Genomic DNA, 22,015 nt, shown 5'->3' with positions numbered 1-22,015 from the left:
ATGTTGTTATATTTTGTAATTAAATTATCCTACTCATTACAAATGTTTTTTTGCCTCACTCATATACAAAGTATTAAATATTTCACAAAATGTCTCTGTGTATGACCGATTTTCACATTTGCCAGCAGTTAGGGTCAGATGAAAAAAAGTACGGGTGTGTAATGTCAGAGACATAACTGGATGTCGTGAATACGAATATGACACGCTTTATTTATACTTCCGAATTCGAATTGGTAGTTGATCGATTGTTTGAATTGTGCAACTTCCCCCTCTTTCATTACTAGAATTTTAAAGGATGCGCCTAGACTAGATTACAGATTAGTTACATTAATCATTCTGAAACGCAATTAAATATTATGAAATAAGCAGTATAGTTCTTTATAATAAAATAATCGATACGTTGACAACGACAGCCAAATTCGAAATGAATGGCTTCCGAGTCGGTGCTATGCATTTTATATAGCAAATCAAAAGGAAGTTCTACAAACTGCAACTAATTTAAAAATGGACTGTATAGAGTACAGAAAAGTAAAATTTCGCTTAATTCTTTGGGAGTATTATTGTGGTTCTAAAAAGAACCGATTTGAAGAATTCTGAAATTAATAACTGGAACTGAGTTCAAGAATTAAATTTAGAACATAGAACAGACTCAGAACTCAATTGGATTTTAGTTCTAGAACTACAATCATTTTCCAGAATCCAATTCAGCACGCAGACTCTGAATTCTAAACTCATATTCCGGAACTAAGCTCTGAAATTTGAAGACGATTTTTCGCCATAAATAAAAAATGGGTTGTATAGAGGTACAGTAAAGTAAATTCCGCATAATCCTTTAGGAGTATTATTATGGTTTTAAGAAGAACCGAATAGAAGTCTGGAATAGAGAACTGGACCCTGAGTTCAAGACCTAAATTTAAATCCAATAACAGACTCAGAATCCAGTTTCAGTCGCTGCTGGTTCTCGCCTTGGTGGCCAGCAAGCGAATAAGAGATGCAACCTGAGCGTTTGAGGTTTTTACTAACCACGCAGAAGGTGCATTCTCCGTCGCTGCTGGTTAACTCTCGCTGCTGCTGCTGGTTAGGGTCCTCTCGTTTCGATGGCCAGCAAGCGAATGAGAGATGCGACCTGAGCGTTTGAGGTTTTTATTAACCACGCAGAAGGTGCATTCTCTTTCGCTGCTGGTGGAAAGTTTAATTCCCGCTGCTGCTGCTGGCTGGTCCTCTCGCCTCGATGGCCAGCAAGCGAATGAGAGATGCGACCTGTGCGTTTGAGGTTTTTATTAACCACGCAGAAGGTGCATTCTCCGTCGCTGCTGGTTAACTCTCGCTGCTGCTGCTGGTTAAGGTCCTCTCGCCTCGATGGCCAGCAAGCGAATGAGAGATGCGACCTGAGCGTTTGAGGTTTTTATTAACCACGCAGAAGGTGCATTCTCTCTCGCTGCTGGTGGAAAGTTTAATTCCCGCTGCAGCTGCTGGCTGGTCCTCTCGCCTCGATGGCCAGCAAGCGAATGAGAGATGCGACCTGAGCGTTTGAGGTTTTTATTAACCACGCAGAAGGTGCATTCTCCGTCGCTGCTGGTTAACTCTCGCTGCTGCTGCTGGTTAAGGTCCTCTCGTCTCGATGGCCAGCAAGCGAATGAGAGATGCGACCTGAGCGTTTGAGGTTTTTATTAACCACGCAGAAGGTGCATTCTCCGTCGCTGCTGGTTAACTCTCGCTGCTGCTGCTGGTTAAGGTCCTCTCGCCTCGATGGCCAGCAAGCGAATGAGAGATGCGACCTGAGCGTTTGAGGTTTTTATTAACCACGCAGAAGGTGCATTCTGTTTCGCTGCTGGTGGAAAGTTTAACTCCCGCTGCTGCTGCTGGCTGGTCCTCTCGCCTCGATGGCCAGCAAGCGAATGAGAGATGCGACCTGAGCGTTTGAGGTTTTTATTAACCACGCAGAAGGTGCATTCTCTGTCGCTGCTGGTTGATGATTCCACTCCCACGACGTCTGCTTCCATCGAACGCACGAAAAGAAATGATCGATTTTCGACCACGGTTCCCCTTTTATACGCATTCAGTTGAAGATATGTGCCTGACTACCTCAAAATCGTCGTCCTTGCGCGAAAAACCCAAGCGAAAGTAAAAAGTTTTCCGCGTTGTTTTCAAATTTTAAGAAAACTTAATTTTTGAGTTGTTTGTGGTTATCGCACACTGTTCAAAATATTATCCTAAATTCCTGATCATATTTTTGATGAAATGGTGAAAGAATTATGTTGCTACCATTAATACAAGTCGAGATATTCGCGATTAAGTTCTGCCCATTCTTCCATATGGCTAATTTTGAAAAGGCGCCCCATAGTAAAGTAAGTCGTATTCACGACAAAAATGTGCATTCAATTTTTGTACGAAATGGCTGAACCGATTTTTCTAAAAGTTTATGATTACAGAGTTGTGTACGAGACAAGGCCGATCACGATGACATTAAAAATGCAATTTTCTTCTATGGCTTGGGTGGACGATACAATAGCAAGTCGTTTTATTCTGGACATATAAGTTTACACGCCTCCTTGAAAACCGGGATGTTTTCAACACATATTGAAATCTCTTGTAAAATTCAGTTATTTGTTATGAACTACGGTCTCATGAATTGAGTGGCTGGGGTCCACTCGGAGATTCATAGTACCTATTCGCCCTTATTCTGAATAACGTCGTATCAATTTTACGATCGTTATTTAGAATAATGGGTTTAGGTGATTATCTTTCCCTGGACAGTACTAGATGCCTAGATGCCGTGTGGGATCCGGCGGAAAAAATTAAATAGATCCACTGGGCTCCTGCTTTCATGTCGTAAACGGCGACAACTGCAGGAGTTTCATTCGTCCTTCAGTCGTCAGATTTTTTCAGCGTTTCACATCTGTTTACTCTATTTTACTAAATTACCTCTTCATTCAACAAACAGTTTTTTTCATTAATATTTTCTCAGCATTTTTCGACAATATGAGAAAATTTTTATTTGGTATTTTTTCTTCTTCATGTTATTGCTTGTCTTTCAAGATTATAAATTGAATGATGAAAATCAACTATTCCGAAGTTCCTTAATATTATAACGTGAGTAACGAATATAACATAAATTGGTGTATTGAATAAATACTTGTTTGTTTGATAAATTAATAATTTTTTCTCGGTAGCCGGCTACCCAGATCAACCAATACAACCAATTATTCATTTTTTGCGGTAAATATAATGAAGTGAAAATTATAGACAATGAGGAAGCGCGTGAAATCTGTGGATCTTTGCTTGGTGATTTAAAATGATTTAATATAGTTTAATTCAATGAACCAATTATTTTATCTAAATCCTGTTCACTAATTTATTCTGTAGCAGGCAATTTCATTTAGAAAAAATAGCAGAAACTTTACGTCTGCTTAACGGTTCAAATTGAACTGCTCTGCACTGATGATTCAAAAACGAAACGTACAAATATTGAAAAAAAAACAGTGAGAGCTTTAATTTGAATCACGATTTGTGTAAATCGGTTAACCGTTACTGAAAAATCGAAGTGAGTTCCGGAGTTTTTTTTCACTATTACCGGTGCGTTCGACTACCAATGTCTGCCAACAACATGAATTTTCTGATAAATTTTATAAAAATTTGCACCTCGTTTCACTATCCCTTGAAAAATTCTCATGAAATTGAAAATTTTCACTAATCGCACTGTAAAACCGGAGTGTACTTGGACGATGGCCTTAAGGGGTTATACCACTGTAGAGAAAAAAGGGAAGGACTTTTTTGGGGAATTGTTTTGAAATTCAAAAAATGGAGTAATCCGAATTTTATATAAAGCACTTTTTAATATGTATATTTAACTACAAAAAAATAAGATCAGTTTTAAAAATTGAAAAACAAAATGGCGGCTTGGTGGCATTTCCGCGAAAGTGCTGCGTTTTTGACGGCCGGAAACATAAGTCAAGTAAATCTTGACCAATCGATTCAAAAAATTTCAGAATATTCTCGATAGTTATCTCCACAGAGGTACGAAGGGGTTTTTACAATTTTCTAAAACCCCCTACGTACCTCTGTGGAGATAACTATCGAGAATATTCTGTAATTCGATTGGTCAAGATTTACTTGACTTATGTTTCCGGTCGTCAAAAAATGCAGCAGTTTTGCGGAAATGCCGCCAAGCCGCCATTTTGTTTTTCAATTTTTTAAATTTATCATTTTTTTGTACCTCAATATACATATTAAAAAGTGCTGTATACAAAGTTCGGATTACTCCATTTTTTAATCCTAAAATAATTCCCCAAAAAAGTTCTTCTCTTTTTTGTCGTGAATACGACTTACTTTACTATGGAGTGCCTTTTCAAAATTTACCCTCTGAGAGAGTGATAAGTTTTTGATCGTGAATATCTCTTGTTGTATCTAACGAATCAACATAATTTTTGCTACATGCCATCGGAAATATGATCACAATTTTATGATAAAATTTTCAGTTGTGGGACATAATCTCAAATAATTCAAAATTAAACTTTTCTGAAATGTTTGATATAAACGAGTATCAAAGAGGATAATTCATAAGGCGCGTTTGCCTTTCTCGTATTTTTAAAGCTCATAGCTCAGTGATCTGTGAAAGGATTTATATAATCTAACTACCAATAGAATCGAAATTTTTCAACTTAAGCGTGTATAGAAAAAGCATTGAAGTATTTCAATAGTACACTATTGAAAAACCTGTCTCGTTTGACCCATGTCAACATCAGCCAATCAGAACGCGTTCTGAGGAAGAGAACAAAATATCTGCTGCTGTACAACAAATCGTTCGAGAGAAATGTTCCGAACAGTGCTTAATATCGTAGTGAGTTTCACAATTTGGTCCTTCTGATAGGCAGGAATGAATCCCGTACAGCATCCTGATAGTTTCTCTGAAATGCAAATCCAAAATAAAATAATCGAAATTAAAATTCTATATGATTCTATTTTTATAGCCGTTAGGACCGCCCATTAGTGAAAAAGCTACAAACGAAATCACGTAAAAAGAAACCTCTTAACAAAAATTGGATCAGTTTAGATCGGAGTTTGGAGCAGATGTATTTTGTGTCGTTCACAGCTGCCAGTCATTTGCATTGGCGAAAAAGCAACGGTGGATTGCATTACACAAAATCAGCCGTTCTAATGGCTCTAAAAGTTTTCTAAAGAACTATTAGGATTTGTTGTTCGCAAATCAAAAGGAAATCTCCTCAGTTTAGTGCAAATCTAGAACATTTTGGTTAGATTTTTGCACTTTTCGCTGTGTGATATTCACAGTAATCGAGATCAAGTGAAGCCTTCTTTGTTTTTTTGCGAAAAACATTCCAGAGTTTGATGTCGTAGAGAATTACGCAATTTGACTCTTCTGAATGCTAGAAACGAATCCCTATAGCTTATTGATAGTTTCTTTCAATAAATTATGCAAATCCGAAATGAAATAATCGACAATAAAATTCTGTATATGGCTATTTTTATAGCCGTTAGGACCGCCCATTAGTCAAAGAGCTACAAACGAAAACAGGTAAGAACAAGCCTCTGAATAAAAATTGAATCAGTTTGGATTCTATCGCCACTGCGAGCAGATGTATTTTGTGTCGTTTGCAAAGCTAGTTTTGCTTCCGACAAGAGCGATTACGTCACAGCTGTGTCATTTGCATTGGTGAAAAAGCAACGGTGGAGAGCATTGTTGTTTCCAAATCGAAAGGAAATATCCTCAGTTTAGTGCAAATCTAGAGCTGTTTGGTTAAATTGTGCATTTTTCGCTGTGTGAAATTCACAGTAATCTAGATCAAATGAGGCCTTCTTTGTTTTTGCGAAAAATGTGGAGAAGGGGAATGCTTGCATAATTTATACAATTGATCAACTAATTGATATTCAGAAGTGAGGAACATGTCAGTTGTTTTCGTATTCACATCCAGTTATGTCTCTGACATTACCCACCCGCCTTTTTTCTACAGTGGTGTAACCCCTAAAACGAGCCAGTAAATTCCTCTACCAAACAAGTTTTATTAGCTCATAACCAAACAAACTTACCGTGACTGAACCGATCGAACTTTGATTCAAATAAATGTCTTATTGTCCTATCGAATGAGGTTGAATTTTATCCGGATCCGACTTGAATGAAAGCTAAAAATGTCTAACCTTCAGATAGTTGACGACACAAAAAGCGAAATTTTTAAAGCTGAATGCAAAACTATTTGAGCTTGTAGGTGCTAAAACTGTCTCCGGATCCCGGTTCCGGAAACAGTTATTTGAAAAGTCCAATATGAAACTTGCATCGATTTCTCGTGGAATGCTAATGAGAAAGGCACCACTAGACCTAATTCCAACACTAGACTTAATTCCAATACCTAACAATACAACTTGATTACGGCATTCATAGTCGACCCACGTATGACCATATGGAAAATGACACTTCCCCGTACGCACACACAACCACTGGGCAGAAAACCTGACAATAATTTGCTTTGACAGCTGTCGGCTCGGATCGTATTTTTTTCCTTCTCTCGTGCTGTCCTGTGGGTGATTGAATCACATTCAGCGATTACAGCAGCATAAAAAAAGCGATTTCATTACATTTTGTAGTAACTACTTCACAAGTCCAAGTGAGTGTTCGAGTTTCGGTTAAAGTTAGTGGAAAACGTTGGAAGAACCTGCCGGTTTTCGATTCGAAACGAACGAGAAACCGTAGTTGAACGCGTTTGTGCCGTGCGTGCAAAAAAATGTCTACGACCGCCGCCGCAGCCCCGTCGGAAACGGAGGAAACGACAGCCGTGACGACCTCGGTAGCAGAGTCTCCCAGCACAAAGAACGTGGAGCCCGACACGGGACGGGCAGAAGAGCTGAAGAATCAAGCCAATGAGTTTTTCAAGAGTAAGTAAATACAGTTGATTAGTACGGGTTCTTTGTTAGACCGATTCTTAACCTAGAACACACCGGACTAAGCAAATCTAGGTTTGAAAGTTTTAGGAAAACCAATCGATACAATCAAAACAAACGAATGAAAAAAAAAATCTTTGTATAACCCCGTAGACAAAGACTACGATAATGCGGTCAAATTTTACACGGAAGCGATCGAGTTGGATGGAAACAACGCGGTATACTATGCGAACCGTAGCTTCGCCTACCTCCGGCAGGAGGCATTCGGCTATGCACTGAACGACGCCGTTCAGGCTATCAAGTGTAATCCGGCCTACCTGAAGGGTTACTACCGGCGAGCGGGGGCTCACATGGCACTGGGAAAGTTCAAACTTGCCCTGCAGGATTTGGAGTTTGTGGCCAAACGATGCCCGAACGACAAGGACGCTCAGCTCAAGTACACCGAGTGCAACAAGGTCGTCAAGAAGATGGCCTTCGAGCGGGCGATTGCAGTGGACAAACAGGAAAAGAGTCTGCTCGAGATGTGCCGGGATCTGGAGTCGGCTAGTGAGTGTTTTTTTGACTTTTAAATTCTAAGATGATGATGTTCTAAAACTGTTTTCTTTTGGTAGCAATTGAAGCAGATTACGAGGGACCAAAGCTGGAAGATGGTAAAGTTTCACTGGAATTCATGAAGCATCTCATGGAGTGGTACAAGAACGAGAAAAAGCTTCACAAAAATTTTGCCTACAGAGTAAGTTAGCTAGCGAGAACTGCAATAATTATTTTACGGATTTTTCTGGCTTAGATTCTGTGTGAAGTGGAGGCCCTGTTCAAAAAGCAACCCTCGCTGGTGGACATTGTGGTACCGGACGAGTCGAAGTTTACGGTTTGCGGTGACATCCACGGTCAGTACTATGATTTGCTCAATATTTTCGAAATTAATGGACTACCATCCGAGTCAAATCCGTACCTGTTCAACGGGGATTTCGTCGATCGGGGATCGTTTTCGGTGGAATGCATTTTCACGTTGTTTGGCTTTAAACTACTGTTTCCGAATCATTTCTTCCTGTCGCGAGGTACGTCATTGAATAATAGAGCAAACTCACCAGCAAATGAGTTTCGGTGTTCGGTTTTTTTGATTGCAGGAAACCACGAGAGTGTGAACATGAATCAAATGTACGGTTTTACCGGAGAGGTGATAGCAAAATACTCGCAAACCATGTCGGAGATGTTTACGATCGTGTACAACTGGTTGCCGCTGGCTCACTGCATCAACGGTAAGGTGCTTGTGATGCACGGCGGTCTGTTCAGTAAGGATAACGTATCGCTGGACGATATACGTGCCATCGATCGGAACCGGCAACCACCGGAGGAGGGACTGATGTGTGAACTACTGTGGTCCGATCCACAGCCCCAGCATGGCAGGGCTCCGTCGAAGCGTGGCGTCGGCATTCAATTCGGACCGGATGTAACGAGTCGGTTTTTGGAGTACAATTCGCTGGACTACATCATCCGGAGTCACGAAGTCAAAGATGAAGGCTACGAGGAGGCACACTGCGGTCGCTGTATTACGGTGTTTTCGGCTCCGAACTACTGGTGAGGATTCAGAGGGGCTCGGACTGCTGTTCCGTGAACTAATGGTACTTTAAATTCCAGTGACGCTATGGGCAACTTGGGGGCGTTTATCAACCTCAAAGGCAACGATCTGACGCCTCAGTTCAAGACCTATGCTGCTGTCGTAAGTATAATCGAACTGAAACTCAGACTCAGCTCTTGATGCTTCAATCAATGGACAACATTTTATTTTCTAGCCCCACCCGAAGGTGAAGCCGATGGCCTACGCAAGCTCGCTGAGCATGCTTGCGTAGCAACTTTGCTAATCGCGGAGTTGCCTGCAACTGTCAGTGAGAGGCATCAGTGCTGGAAATTCTGTGGTGGATGTTTCTGGCTCGCTGTGTCGGTTTATTTTTTTCTTCTTCTGCTATCCTATAGGAGAGGTGTTTTTTTATTTGTTTCCCGGAAATTCTATTCATTGTATTCTAAGAGCAGCGATTCCCTCTTTAAAATTGTATTGCTGCAGAGCGTTTTATTAGATAGAAAACGATGTACAATGGCGCGCAAGAAAACTCTCGTTCCTTTTCCCCGTTTTATCCACAAAAGTTTTTCTAGTGCTAATTGTAGGTTGTGAGGTTTTCGAACTGATTTAGTAGAAGCAAAATAAAAAAAAATGTAGATACCTTATTGAGAGTAAAAAAAACAAAACAAACATGTTCAAAAATTATGAGCATAGCCGAAACACTGATCTTAGCTATTAGTAAATTTCTTTGTACAATCACGCAAACACAAACATATACATTCACACATTCACACTTTCTAAATGCTGTTAGAAAAGTCCAAAACAAAAAAAATCACAGAGTGGAAATGAAATGAATATAAATTAACTTTTATACACATTGGCGCCGCGTGCTGTTACTCGATGATGCTGTGGCGTTTTAGGAAAAAAATGCATTTTCAACCAATCCAAACAATTATTAACACGATCGGCGAACAAATAAAAACGATTTACGCTCCCTGTGTTTATCAAACATAGTTTGCGTTGAAAAACAATTTGTTTCTAGGAAATGAAAATGGGATTACAGTATCTATCATCATCCCTAGGTTCGGTCGGATCTTGCACCGCTGGTCGCTGGTAACCTGAATTGGAGATCAAAACACACAGAATGAGAATTGTTCAAATTAGGCAAGTGAGTGGATCAAATTGTATTAAGTTTTAGAAGAAAATAGGCATAATAAACGAAAACAAATTCATTCAAGTTTTAGTTTTAGGGAAAATATTGCTTGTTGGCTGTTTTTCTTTACGTTTCGTCTTCGACTCGTCAGTGCATATCAGTTTATGTTGAACTGTTCCGCCACCTAGAAGTTCAACATCAATCTTTGACATTTGTCACCCGATTGACTTGGCTCTAACTGTTTAGAAAACGTCAATCCAGTCCAAGTTTTACATCGAAAGAACGTATTAAAATGGTGATGCGATACATTGGAAATAGTCGTTCAGTTGACCACAAACTCCATACGTTTGATAGCATTAGCGAAATTGTTTTCAGTCTTCTTATTTTGACATTCGACATTGTGGTTCATAACAACATTACTAGTGCAAGAATCAAGCAATCATCGTCTTTGTTATTACAGCTAAATATTTCACATTTTGTAGGTGGTAGGTAGGCTTATATTTCGGGAACTGACCACACAAATGTCAATAGCTGAAATCTGGCAACACCAAAATAAAGTTTAACATTTTTTAACATAAACGTACTCAGAACGTTTTGATGTACAAGCGCTATTTGTGTTGTTTGCAGTGTGTTGAAGAATCAATTTTGCTAAAAAATGAAAATTTCAAGAGAAGGATGTTGTTGGATTATTTTTCACAACTTTCGACGTGGATTATCTCAACAAGAGTGTGTAGATGAACGTAGTTCTTTGTATAGCGATGAAGCACCATAAAAATCACTGTATATCGCTGGTATAGTGAATTCAATCAAATCATCCCAAATCAGTTGTTTTGTCAGAAATCATCGATGCTGTGCTTGAACTGATAATGCAAGATCGTCATGTGACATACCATGAGATATATGCATTCGCACAATTTGACAATCGCTCAAGAACGGGAAAGAAAATACGATTGCGGTGCATCACCCGACATATATTAGATCGTAACACCTGACGAATCATGGATATATACGTATGAGCCGGAAACAATAATCGACTGGGTAGATGTTCCAAGACGAGCCAAATCCAACAAAAGTTTTTCGCGCATGAAGCACCGGTTTTTTTTTGGAAGAACGGGTCATGGGGCAACTGTGCCGCTGGAGCAACATAAAACGGTCAATACTGAATGGTACGCAACCATTTGTTTGCCTGAAGTCTGGATAAATTTACAAAACGATCAAGAAAAGACGAATCATCCTCCATCATGACAGTGGGAGCTCTCACACATCAGCTCAAGCCAGCACCTTTTTGACCGGCCAAAACGTCGAAATGATGAGTCATCCACCGTACAGCCCTGACTTGGCACCCAATGATTTCTTTTAATTCCCGCATATCAAAAAAAAATTGCGTGGCCAACGATTTTCGACACCAGAAGATGCTGTTTAAGCATTCAAAAACCATGTTTTTGAGGTACCATTTTCACAGTGGCAAAAATGCTTTTCTGATTGGTTCGAACTCATGCAAAAGTGTATCGATCATCATGATGAACACTTTGAAAAACGTAAAAGCCATTTTTACTTAAAAATGTTTGTTCTTATTCGCTATTCCCGAAATATAATGACCGTCGTAGTAGCAGAATGAGAGAGTGCGATAACCCTACCGTAGACAGAATCCAAAATGTCACAGGTGTCAATTTTGTGGGGTGGCAGACAACAAAGAAACCCCCACGATGGCTTTCCGATGAGACAAGTGGTTAGGACAGGGCTAACGAGCCGCCCGGAAAATACTCTTTACGAACAATCTAGCAATAAATACGAATCGGAACAATCGGCATCGACTTAGAGATGATGAATAAAGGACATCGATTGGAAGCTGGGTACATGAAACTGTAAATCGCTAGGATTCCCAGGGTGCTGGATTCCCAGAATACTGCACGATGAGTTGCAAACTCGCGAGTCGTAGCACTGCAGGAACTTTGTTGGACGGGACAGGAGGTGTAGAAAAACGGGCATCGAGCGGCTACCTTCTATCAGAGCTATGACATAGTTTAGTGGGAACCAATCAGCGTAAGCGACAATGGCTAACGCGATGCGTAAACTTGGCTGCCTCCCGAGCAATGTTAGTCCGAAGCACTTTCTTCCCCCGTAAAGATATTCACAAAGCCACCTGGAGATCATCTAATCAACATACGGAAAACCAAATCGACCACGTTCTCACGGGCGTTTCTTCTGCGACGTCATCAATGTCCGCATCTACCGCAGTGCAAACATTGATTCGAACCATTATCTTATAGCAGTTAGTACGAACGCCGAGACTGAATCTCGAGCAGTTATGCGCTGAAGCTGGAGCTAGTGCTACCTACGGAAGAACAGCTTGACGAGGTGACTCTTGAAGATGACTGGAGGAACATAAGGTCCGCCATGAGTAGCATTGCAGCAACTGTACTTGGTACGAGATTACCGATTCGAGGAAATGACTGGTTTGACGACGAACTGATGAACTCTCTTGTCTCTTGTTTAATATTCTTTTTAAGGTGCAGTTCGAAGAGCGAAGATCGACAATATCTTCCGAAAGTCCGTACAGCTTTTTTGGATCTGCTGACGATATTGATATTGTGACACGTAACTTTGAGAAGATGATGGAAACATACATAGGACTGAAAGTCGAAGCTAGGTGTATCGGACTGGCCATAAATGCGTCAAAAACAAAATGCATGAGAGGAAGAGGCTCTAGAGAAGAAACACTACGCCTACCATCACGAATATTGGTTATGATATCGAGGCGGTTGACGAGTTCGTATATTTGGGATCACTGGTAAACTTTCAATAATCAGTTCAGTAAAAGTTTCATTTGCTGATCTGCCGGGAACGTTTCTCTGAACATCCTTCTGTCAAAATTATGTTGACTTGTTCATCATTCATTACCGACGTTCGATGAAATTTACAAATAATCCGTAAATAAATTGAGATCGTGAGCTACTGCTTTTGGAGAATTTTACTGCAACCCGTGTATTTGGAGAATTGGTTTCAGTTGAGAGTGCGATGCGGTGCCTAAGGGTCGCTATAAAAAATTTTATATAATTTCAATGTGTATCAAACAACTTATAATGAAATAATTGGTCAAAACAGTTATTTTTAGTGGTAGTGCTGGGGCAGGTGTGTGTTGATTAGTGAAAAGTATTAAAAATAAAACGACATCAACCGATCGAAGCGTCATCTGCATATCATTGTCGGCGTTATCAGATTAATGTTATCATATTCAACGTGTGTGAAAATGAAATGTATGAAGTCAATTGTGTGATTCAAGTTGAAAATCTAAAATCGGTCTGCAGCAAACCCATCCGAGAGTGTTTATTTTATTTTATTTTTTCACTAGTGGTGTGTCATCTCGTGTTGTTTCCAGCAATTCGAAAAGGAGAAACAGAATACTGATGAGATTTTTCCTATTTACAATTTATCATTATATTTCATCTCTACTAGAAATCGGGTTAGACTAAACTCCGTCGATTATTCGGGGAACGTTTGATCAATGGATCTATTTTTCTCAAAGTTAAACGCTACGTTTAAGACGACGCGCGCGTCAAGTTCATAACAGTGCATATATTTCTGGCGATCGTGCTTAACAAGGACGTATCTAAATATAATTTAGGCTGCGAGGAGGATCCAGTTGGTATTTTAATGGCCGTTCTCACTGCCACTTTCACGTCACTTACATATCACTTCACTAGATTTGAGCTATTATTATTAAACTGAAAACGGTAACGTGATGGTCATAAAAACATCAAGCGCATCCAAGTACTTATTTTTTTCTCTGAAACGACTTCTGTGATAAGGACCAACAATCACTCCACTTGATTTCCACCGTGAAGTGATACCGAAAATAAGGGCCATTATTTTGGTTAGGGAGTAGTTATCGACATAACTTCGTAGCGCGTAAAGATGAGTTGTTCGATTGATGGTGATCGAGTGATATCTTGCCAGTATTACGGCAGTATATTGAAAAAAGTCGATTGTATGTAGCTTTACGGAAGAAATTTTGTAATTTAGTAGGAAGCAAATATTAATACAAAACGCGATAAAATTGCTACGTATTCTCGGTAGCCGGCTACCCAGAGCAAAAAACACATGATAATATTATTATAGTCTGCATTAAAAGTTCATACACTGAATATCTACCATCAGGAAATTAAAGAAATTCTAACTTTACCCTTTCACTTCCGAAAATAAATCAATTTGACAGATATTATTCTCATCGAAGTAATGTAAGGTTCTACATTATTATTAAATGATTCACTGAAATTTGGCATATCTTTTACTGAATTAGGAAAAAGAAACGACATTTCAACGTTAACAAATCATGTCAGTAGAATAAAATTTAATATTCCGTAATATTTTAACCCATCAACGCTCAAATGAAATATTTTTCACTTTTATAAAAATCGTTATAGATCCTTTAATTAGAATGCCATAACTAACTATTTATTTTACTATTCTGATAATTAAAGCAATAAATTAAATTACGATATAATAAACCCAACTCTTCTTTTATGTATTTCTAAGAATCATAGTGAAAAATATTTCCCATGAAATTATAGGAACTTATGCACCCTGCTGTGTTTTTCTGGTGATATTCTCTTAATTTACATCCCCACTAGCTAAAATATTGACTTGTACTGACGTATTTCGTCCTGCCCATCTTATTGTCGTGAAAGGGTTAATAGAAATAGACTGTGATTTGGATCAATTGTACAGGTCATTCAGTGAAAATAATCTTTTACAATTCATAGCCGTAAAAATAATTACTGAACATCGAAAGGGAAATTTTGCGTGCATGCTTCTGATTATAAAATTATTGTATGACGCAATTTATTCGCCTTCCCATACAATCAAACAAACCGTTTTTTCTCGCCTGTTCACTTCAGCCTGTCATTGTTACCGATACAACGCAGGCCGCAGTTTGACAGCGCAAGGAAACCGTACAAAAACAAAACCGAAACGAGATTACAGAAAGTGCATATGCTCGGTTCAAGAGTAAACAAAACAGGCGACACAAACCGAAACGCCGGGACCGTGCGAAGGAACGAGAGAGCACCATATCGAATGGAGAGGAGCTCCATGCCGAGTCCAGGTGCGTTCACACGACCGCAAGTCCCGCAGCATCCTACTCTATTCTCGGCTGAATACGATCGTGTTTGTCTACATTTTCGTCTCGTCGTTGCAGCCGTATCAGTTAGTAGGTGCGTAGCGGAGGAAAAAGAAAAAAAAAACAAGACCATAGTCCAGAAAAAAAAATAAAACCGTGCGGGCGAGAACGCTGTTCAGGAAGATTAGACCTCATTTTGCTCTCTTTTGGACCTGTAGCAAGCAGTCTACTACGATTGATACACGTATTGGCGAATAAAATGTAGCTGAATAAATAATGCAAATTATACCGTAGTTGGAAGTGTGTGAATTTGTCAAAACAAAACCAGCAGCGCAGCAACTATACGAATAAATGGGCTTGGTGATAATGACGTATTATACGTTTGATTAAAATCGGGTCAAACCCTCGGGCTCGTATTGAAGATAACAAAAACTGCGACAGTAAAGTCGGTCATCACCGTCGTCAAGCTGAATACTTCTAATCAGCTAACTGGGAATCATTTATCTGAGAGCATCATCGCCGATACCAACGACGAACACAAGATAGACGAAAGAATAAGAGTTACAGTTATTACACATCAAAAGTGTCGTGCCAGAAACAGTACGGTTAAAAGTGTTGCATACGGAGACAACAAAAAATAAAAAGTCCAAGCCGAAAACCGGACGGACAGGCTCTGGTTGCGGATGTCATAGATATAGAGTAGGTAGAAACGGTGCAGCAGCAGCTAATCGACGATGGCAACGGGAGGAAAAGCAATCGGTGCAGGAGGAAGTGGTCACAGTCTAACAGTGGACCGGGAGTTTCGGTATGTCGTTCAGTGGTTCACCGAGTGGAGCGATTTCCAGCGGGAAGATTTTGTACCGGTGTTGGCCACCTATATGTCCAGTGCCAATCCGGCCGGGGGACCGGTTTACGTGAACGGAATCATTGCCGGAATGGCGAACGTCAGCGGGCAGGACAAACCGATGAGTCTGTTCCAGTGTAGGGTAAGTTGTTTGGATAGGTAAATAGTAACCGAGGCGGGGGTGATAAGAGAAAAGCTGTGAGTAACATGTATGAGATGGAAGTGTGTTGTAAGATAAGTCTGTTATCTGTTTAAATAACATACCGGCAAAACACAAAACTTGACTTTCACAAATAAATTGAGTACACGTATATTCATGAGTTTTTAAACAATCGTGAAATAGAAATATTCTTTAGCAAATGAATTTGCTGCTACATCAAAACAACGATGAATTGATAGCTATCTCTTTTTTTCAAGTCGATATAGTTCATTTGTTTGAGGATTTTTAGTTTGTTGTACTTGTACGGGATATCTCTCATAAGTTTTTTGAAGTTCTTCAGAAACTTTAACTACGTTTTTCATAGCCTTCAACAAATCCACTTGAAATGCCTCGTGCATGCATTCTGTAACAGAAATGTAAATGTAAGCGCAATTCATTCATCGCATAGTAATGGGCGTACTGTCAGTTATGAAAGCCATTCCTGGTCGTTTGTGAAAATTTCAAACTCGACTATTTTGGATTACGAATGGCACAGCGAACTAGCGAATCTGCTCTGCTGTTTTCGAGTTAGATGAAAAGCCATTTTGCTCTGAAAAAATCTTCGAGGAACTTTAAATTTGCACCCACCCCTAATTTATTGGTTGAAGAAAAACATTTAAACATAATGTCATTTCGCTATGATAAACTGTTATTCCTCTTCTTTCAATGTGACAGTGTCGTCATTTTTACAGTGCTAAGAAGATCTTCAAACAGCAGCAAAACAAAAATCATTGAGCTCCAGGTTTACAACCTGGTGATAGTGTCTACTGTCTTGAAATGCGATTGAAGCTTTCTTCCATACTTGGTAGATTTTGTATCGCAATTTAAGTAGCATTTTCGACTTGCGTTTTTTTTAAAATGCCGGTTAATTCCCAATCAACCAAAAGTTCATTTCCGGCCAAATCTGAATGGAGCACGTGTACTGATTGAGGAAAGGAAGATTAATTTCTTGGGTTCAAGGTATTCTAGAATCTCTCTTCCAGTAGTCGTTGAATATGTTCAGGAAATTCTTTAGAACCTGAAAGTTTCGATGCAGATTCCATTATCCTATACCCTGTAATCGAACTTCATTAGCTGCTTGCGCGACCAGTTGTCGTATGTTCGAGCCCCGACCTGGAAGGATTCGTAGTGTCAGTAGGATCGAGCCACCAACCATGCAATGGTTCTGTACACTCTGAATCGGCTGCGAAGTCTGTTGAAACAGAAGGTCAAATTCCACTAAAGGAATGTAATACCAAGGCTTTGCTTTTGCGCGACCAATTTATCGCATTGACTTGGAGTCATCACATTCTAGGACGACAGTCCCGCTTGTGTTTGAATTCTATTTATATTTGTAGACGACATTGCCAGCTTGTTTTTGATGGCCTCTCTTCTCGACAATTTTGCTACATCCGACGTTTGATTTCAACCCTTCCTGATTTAGTCTCCCAAACAAATCGACAAACGTTTTCCGAATACTTTTATTACATTAGTGACAGTTAGTTTTGCCACATTAATCAATTTCGACTACACCGTAGTAGTGCGAGTAGTTTGGATTTTCGCGATGGGTGAGCACAATTCTGACACGTCGTTACCTACTCTTGCTTCGATGCCATTTTAACAACCGAACAGAAGATGTCGAAATTAAACAGTAGGCATGGCAACTAAGTAAACTTGCAATTGAAATGCGTTCAATTTAATTAAGACACAAACTATTGAGCTTCACATTCAAATTTGGGATGTCGGAAGTTTTCACTATCGCCGTATTTCGTCCAACGACAGGCTAAAGATGGAGATCTGCAGGAATACTGATCATATTTGGAAATATCTCAGAATGAGTTTATTTCGAGATTTAACGAAATCCTACATAAAGGATCTCCCTGTTCATTAGTATGAGGAGATAACTGTTAATACAGGGTGTCCCAGGCAAAATTTCGAATTAAAAATGCAATAATAAAAACACGGTGTGAAAGATTTCATTGATTATTCATTTTTTTTAAAGGTTTATTAATGAAACTTTTATGAGGAATAATTTCGTTTTTCCGGTGAACGACCGCAACTAGGTTAAAACCGGGTATAAATAAACGATATAATAATATTAATAATAATTTCCTTCAAATGACTCTCACGGCTGGCTTGGCAGTAGCCAATCCAATACACCCAATTTTTTCGTACATTTTCAATCGTTTCTGACCTTATGTCATAAAGATCAACTTGAATTTCGTGCTTGAGGTCTTCAATTGTTTCTGGATAGTTGGCGTAACATTTATCTTTAACGCTTCCCAAAAAAAAATAATCCAACGGTGTCATAGCTTTTCGGAGGCCAATTCACATCACCATTTCTGCTGATTATTCGATTTTCAAAGATTGTTCGCAGAACATCGATTGTTGCGTTGGTTGTGTGGCACGTAGCACCGTCCTGTCGACAGCAAACATTTTTCATAAATAAATTTCATGAATCAACCTTTTAAACAAATGTATAATCATTGGAATTTGCCAAACCGTTTTTTTATTATTGCATTTTTAAATTCGATTTTTTTCTTGTGACACCCTGTAAAAATATTCATCTATGAATTGGCGCAATTACGAAGTAAAAAAATATTGTTAGCTGTTTTTTTTAGAAAATGTGGAATTAGTTGCAAAAACTACTGGGTCGTATAAAGCTGTCAGCTACATTTGTCTCAGTCCTTTACCACATTTATAGAAAAGCTATCCCGCGCCTAGAAAAAATACACAGTCTCGATCACATATGCCAAAGCTATACTTTGCCTGGTAACACATCCAATGTTCAGCTTTGATGTATTGTCCAACGGAAAAGTAGCCCAATAAAATGAAAAGAACGAAACACGAAACCTAGGAACATTTTCATAGACAGTTCTTTATTCGCAACCTTCTCCAATCTGGAGAAATCGTTCAGCCAATTGAACTACTTTGGATGTAATGAAGCACAACTTAGGTGACCTTGGCATATGATCTGACAGTGCACAGCCGGTGTGGTTCAAATATTAGTCCCAAGTCGGTGAACCAAAGCCGCAAGTAAACACATTATTCACACCAATCGAATCTCTCTTTGGTTCTCCGGCTGTGTAATGATATGTTTGAAGTATGAAGTCATCACTTGGCGAAGATTGGTTATGTGGAAAATATACCGAACAATAGACATATTTCCTGTCTATGCCATCAACAGTCAGAAGACTAACTGTGACAGCACAAATATCCTGAGTTGTGAGCTCAGCTATGAAAGATACATCGAGAGCACCGTTTGCAAGTATGCATGCTCGAGGCATTTCACGTGGATTTATTGAAGTTTCGCTTTTGGAAATATGGTTCTTGAATCAAAGCTATAGAAGCTTTACCTTCTTGCAAAAGTCTGGATATATTCATACCATTCATGTACATTCTTTCTCTAGTTCATGTCATACAATAACTAGAAGTCATCAAATTTATTGGCTTATAACCGCCTATAGCGTACTAAGGAAGGACTTTTTAAATGCTTCGCTTAGCACAGTAAGGGCGAAGCTCAAGATATTCCGACTACAATATTTAAGCTCCTGTAGACATTCAGTCATTGGCACGGAAATACACTTCGACTTGTGAGCTCCCGTTTTAGTGGACTTTTACGACATAAAAGGAGAAACCAGTATATCAATTCTTGTTTGAAATTACTCCGCCGGATGCCACACGACTCTTACCTGTTTGGTGGACTTATACGACCGGGACAGGTGAACCGTAACGTTATTCTTAGCCAGTTGGGAAACCGCTACTGACACTACACGGTTATCTAGGCTGCTCAGAAAGGAAAGGGTGACCGAGCAGTCGATGAAAGTAGAACTGAAAATATACACCTGCATTGGTACTACATGGAATGAGAAGTCCCGGGTCTAACAAAGAAAAAGTCGATTTTCGATTCTTCAGTATAATCTCCATCTGGAGCGATAAACTGGACTCATCGGTTTCTCAAAATTTTGGTGCCCTTTGAAAAAAGAGGCCTTCAAAATAAGCTTCCGTTTCTGTAATGAATTCGACAGAAATTTCTTTCCTTGGAGAACCTTTTCAGGTTCAAAAATAGATAGTAGTCACTGGGGGCCAGGTCTGGAGAATACGAGGGACATTTGACCAATCCGTACTGCAAATCATTCAATTTCACCGTTCACCGTCTTTTTCCATAGCTTGGTGAAAACTAGAACCCGTCTGACACGATCAGCTGTTAATCAAACACTAGTGGATAGATTGTAATGAAACTTGGTGTTGTACCATCATTTTTTCGGAAACATTTCTTAAGAAATTCATGACAAGAATCCAAATGGAGCACCATACGGAGAATTCATCTACCGTGGGTCAAAAGAGCCGATTATTGATGAACGATTCAAAGTAGTTTCCCAAGCCAATCAAGGAGGTAACCCCAATTGATATGGGACAATTTTACCAATTACCATCTCTTCAATGAAGCCGCCACATTATGTTGTTTTTTTTTTCTCGAGTCATCGTCAACGAATTGTGCCCAGGTAGCTAATGAGTACGAATTAGTGGCGCATTTTGACCGCATTACGAAAGCTAATTGGTATATTAGTCCCTCTTGGAACTATGTATATGTCGACTTTAGCTGAATATACAGCTATTCATTAGCAATGTGCCATCGTGGCTAGTGTGCATTCAGAATTCTGAAAACTAACCGATGGTTATAGATGCGATTCTGTCAAAATTCGTTTTTACTGATAAATTCGTTAGAAAATTTCCGATTTGGCAAGCGATTTGCTCATACGGGCAAAAAGCTAGTAATAGTTCCAAATAAATCTATGAACTCAGGTAGATTTCTGCACCTGTACTTATATTTCAGTCTTTTTTCGTTAGTAGAATGTCATCATAGTTGAAATAAGTCTATTTTTCATGAGTAAACACATGACATTCTCGACACATTCTCGAAAGCCAAAAACGATTAGGATTTAGAATATAGAGTCAGTCAAACAAGTCGGAAATAAAGAAAATTTGGTGTCTCTTTTGACCCCATTTTCAACGCAAGAATTGTGATATCAGTCATCATAATTTCCTAACTTACAGGTAAAACTATTCAACCAATGGTCCAGTAAATGGCCGGAAACCGAGCGGGAGAAATTGCTGCAGCGGCTGACCGAAATCGATGCTAACTTTGGTCGGTTGGTCCATCAGGAACTGGCCGGAATCTCACCCAGCATCGATGCGGCCTATCCCGGTGATCCGGCGGCGACCCCCACCAGCATCACCACTAGCACCAATTCGCAAACTAGTTCACCAGTCAGGTCCACGGAGATAAGCTCGGAGCCCACCGTACCGACATCCACAACGCGACTGGTCATTGGAGACGATTGAATTGCCGACAGTTTTTGGTTCCAAGTGGTGATCTTCTTTCCTAAGAACTGACCGACTGTTTTTTCTTATTCCGAAGATATTTATTTACTTACCATATCATTCCACATGGAACATTCGTTTTATACACAGAAGCAACTACAAACAAACGTATTTAAAACTGGGAATCTCATTTCTGGTTCGGTGAAAACAAGCTTTTTTCTTCTCCGAAAAAGCTTCGCAACTACACAAAAGGAGAGCCGCCTAAAGCGGTTCGGACAAATCAAATTTATGATAACGTTGTCAGTTCAGTCTTTGCGAGTAGAGTGTGAAAACAAAAATTAAAATTAAGATAATTTACTATTTATCAAGCTGTTAGTTGGTTAAGCTGTGAAAAGCAATTTTAAATTTGCCATATAACACAACAAAAAAAGAACAAGTTCTCAATCTTGAAACAAGACAAGTATTTAAGACAAGTTTAGAGTAGTTAGGAAGTCTCCTACAAAAGGAAGTGATGGCTTCGAGACAAAAGAATTTTACATAGGTTCCGTGTAACTGAAAAAATAAGAACAATACTAATTAGGTTTTGTAATACATTCGTTTCTCTTATGTATGTAACCTCCCCCCAAGAAGCTCAAAAAACCACTCTACGGTGAGTGGTGCAGTCAATTGCAAAAGTTGCATCAACTGAAAAAAAAACGAGTAATAAAATTTAAAGTTGTTTCCGGGTGTGTGCACCCAGATATCATAGGAAAATTATTCAACTACTTCGACGTATGTTTCGCTGGTCAGAACAAACAAAGGACACGGTAAGGTACTTCATTGCCATGGTCACCTGCTGCTAGGAACATAGTTTCTGAACCGTAAGACATTGCAAACCTTGCCAATCCCATCAGCCTGGTTTGATTGGGCGAAGGTAATTGAATTAAATCCGCAAAAAAATGACCAGC

At 39.4% G+C, this 22,015-nt stretch overlaps 2 protein-coding genes across 2 annotated transcripts; both read left to right on the top strand.

Annotated features, from left to right (window-relative positions):
• Positions 1–6,504: 6,504 nt before the first annotated feature.
• Positions 6,505–9,686, top strand: LOC131429921 (serine/threonine-protein phosphatase 5). Its single transcript, XM_058594430.1, has 7 exons — positions 6,505–6,885; positions 7,045–7,437; positions 7,503–7,624; positions 7,679–7,949; positions 8,019–8,469; positions 8,530–8,611; positions 8,685–9,686. Exons 1-7 carry the CDS (start codon positions 6,735–6,737, stop codon positions 8,739–8,741), a joined length of 1,527 nt encoding a protein of 508 aa, XP_058450413.1. The 5' UTR covers positions 6,505–6,734; the 3' UTR covers positions 8,742–9,686.
• Positions 9,687–14,576: 4,890 nt separating this feature from the next.
• Positions 14,577–21,810, top strand: LOC131429919 (uncharacterized protein C14orf119). The gene is made up of 2 exons (XM_058594415.1): positions 14,577–15,707; positions 20,802–21,810. The coding sequence occupies exons 1-2, from the start codon at positions 15,456–15,458 to the stop codon at positions 21,087–21,089; spliced, it is 540 nt and encodes a 179-aa protein (XP_058450398.1). The 5' UTR covers positions 14,577–15,455; the 3' UTR covers positions 21,090–21,810.
• The last annotated feature ends 205 nt before the right edge of the window (positions 21,811–22,015 follow it).

This window comes from Malaya genurostris, chromosome 1 (genome assembly GCF_030247185.1).
Source record: "Malaya genurostris strain Urasoe2022 chromosome 1, Malgen_1.1, whole genome shotgun sequence".
Classification (NCBI taxonomy): domain Eukaryota; kingdom Metazoa; phylum Arthropoda; class Insecta; order Diptera; family Culicidae; genus Malaya; species Malaya genurostris.
The sequence above is the reverse complement of the archived record's forward strand: the minus strand, read 5'-3'. Positions and strand labels throughout refer to the sequence as shown.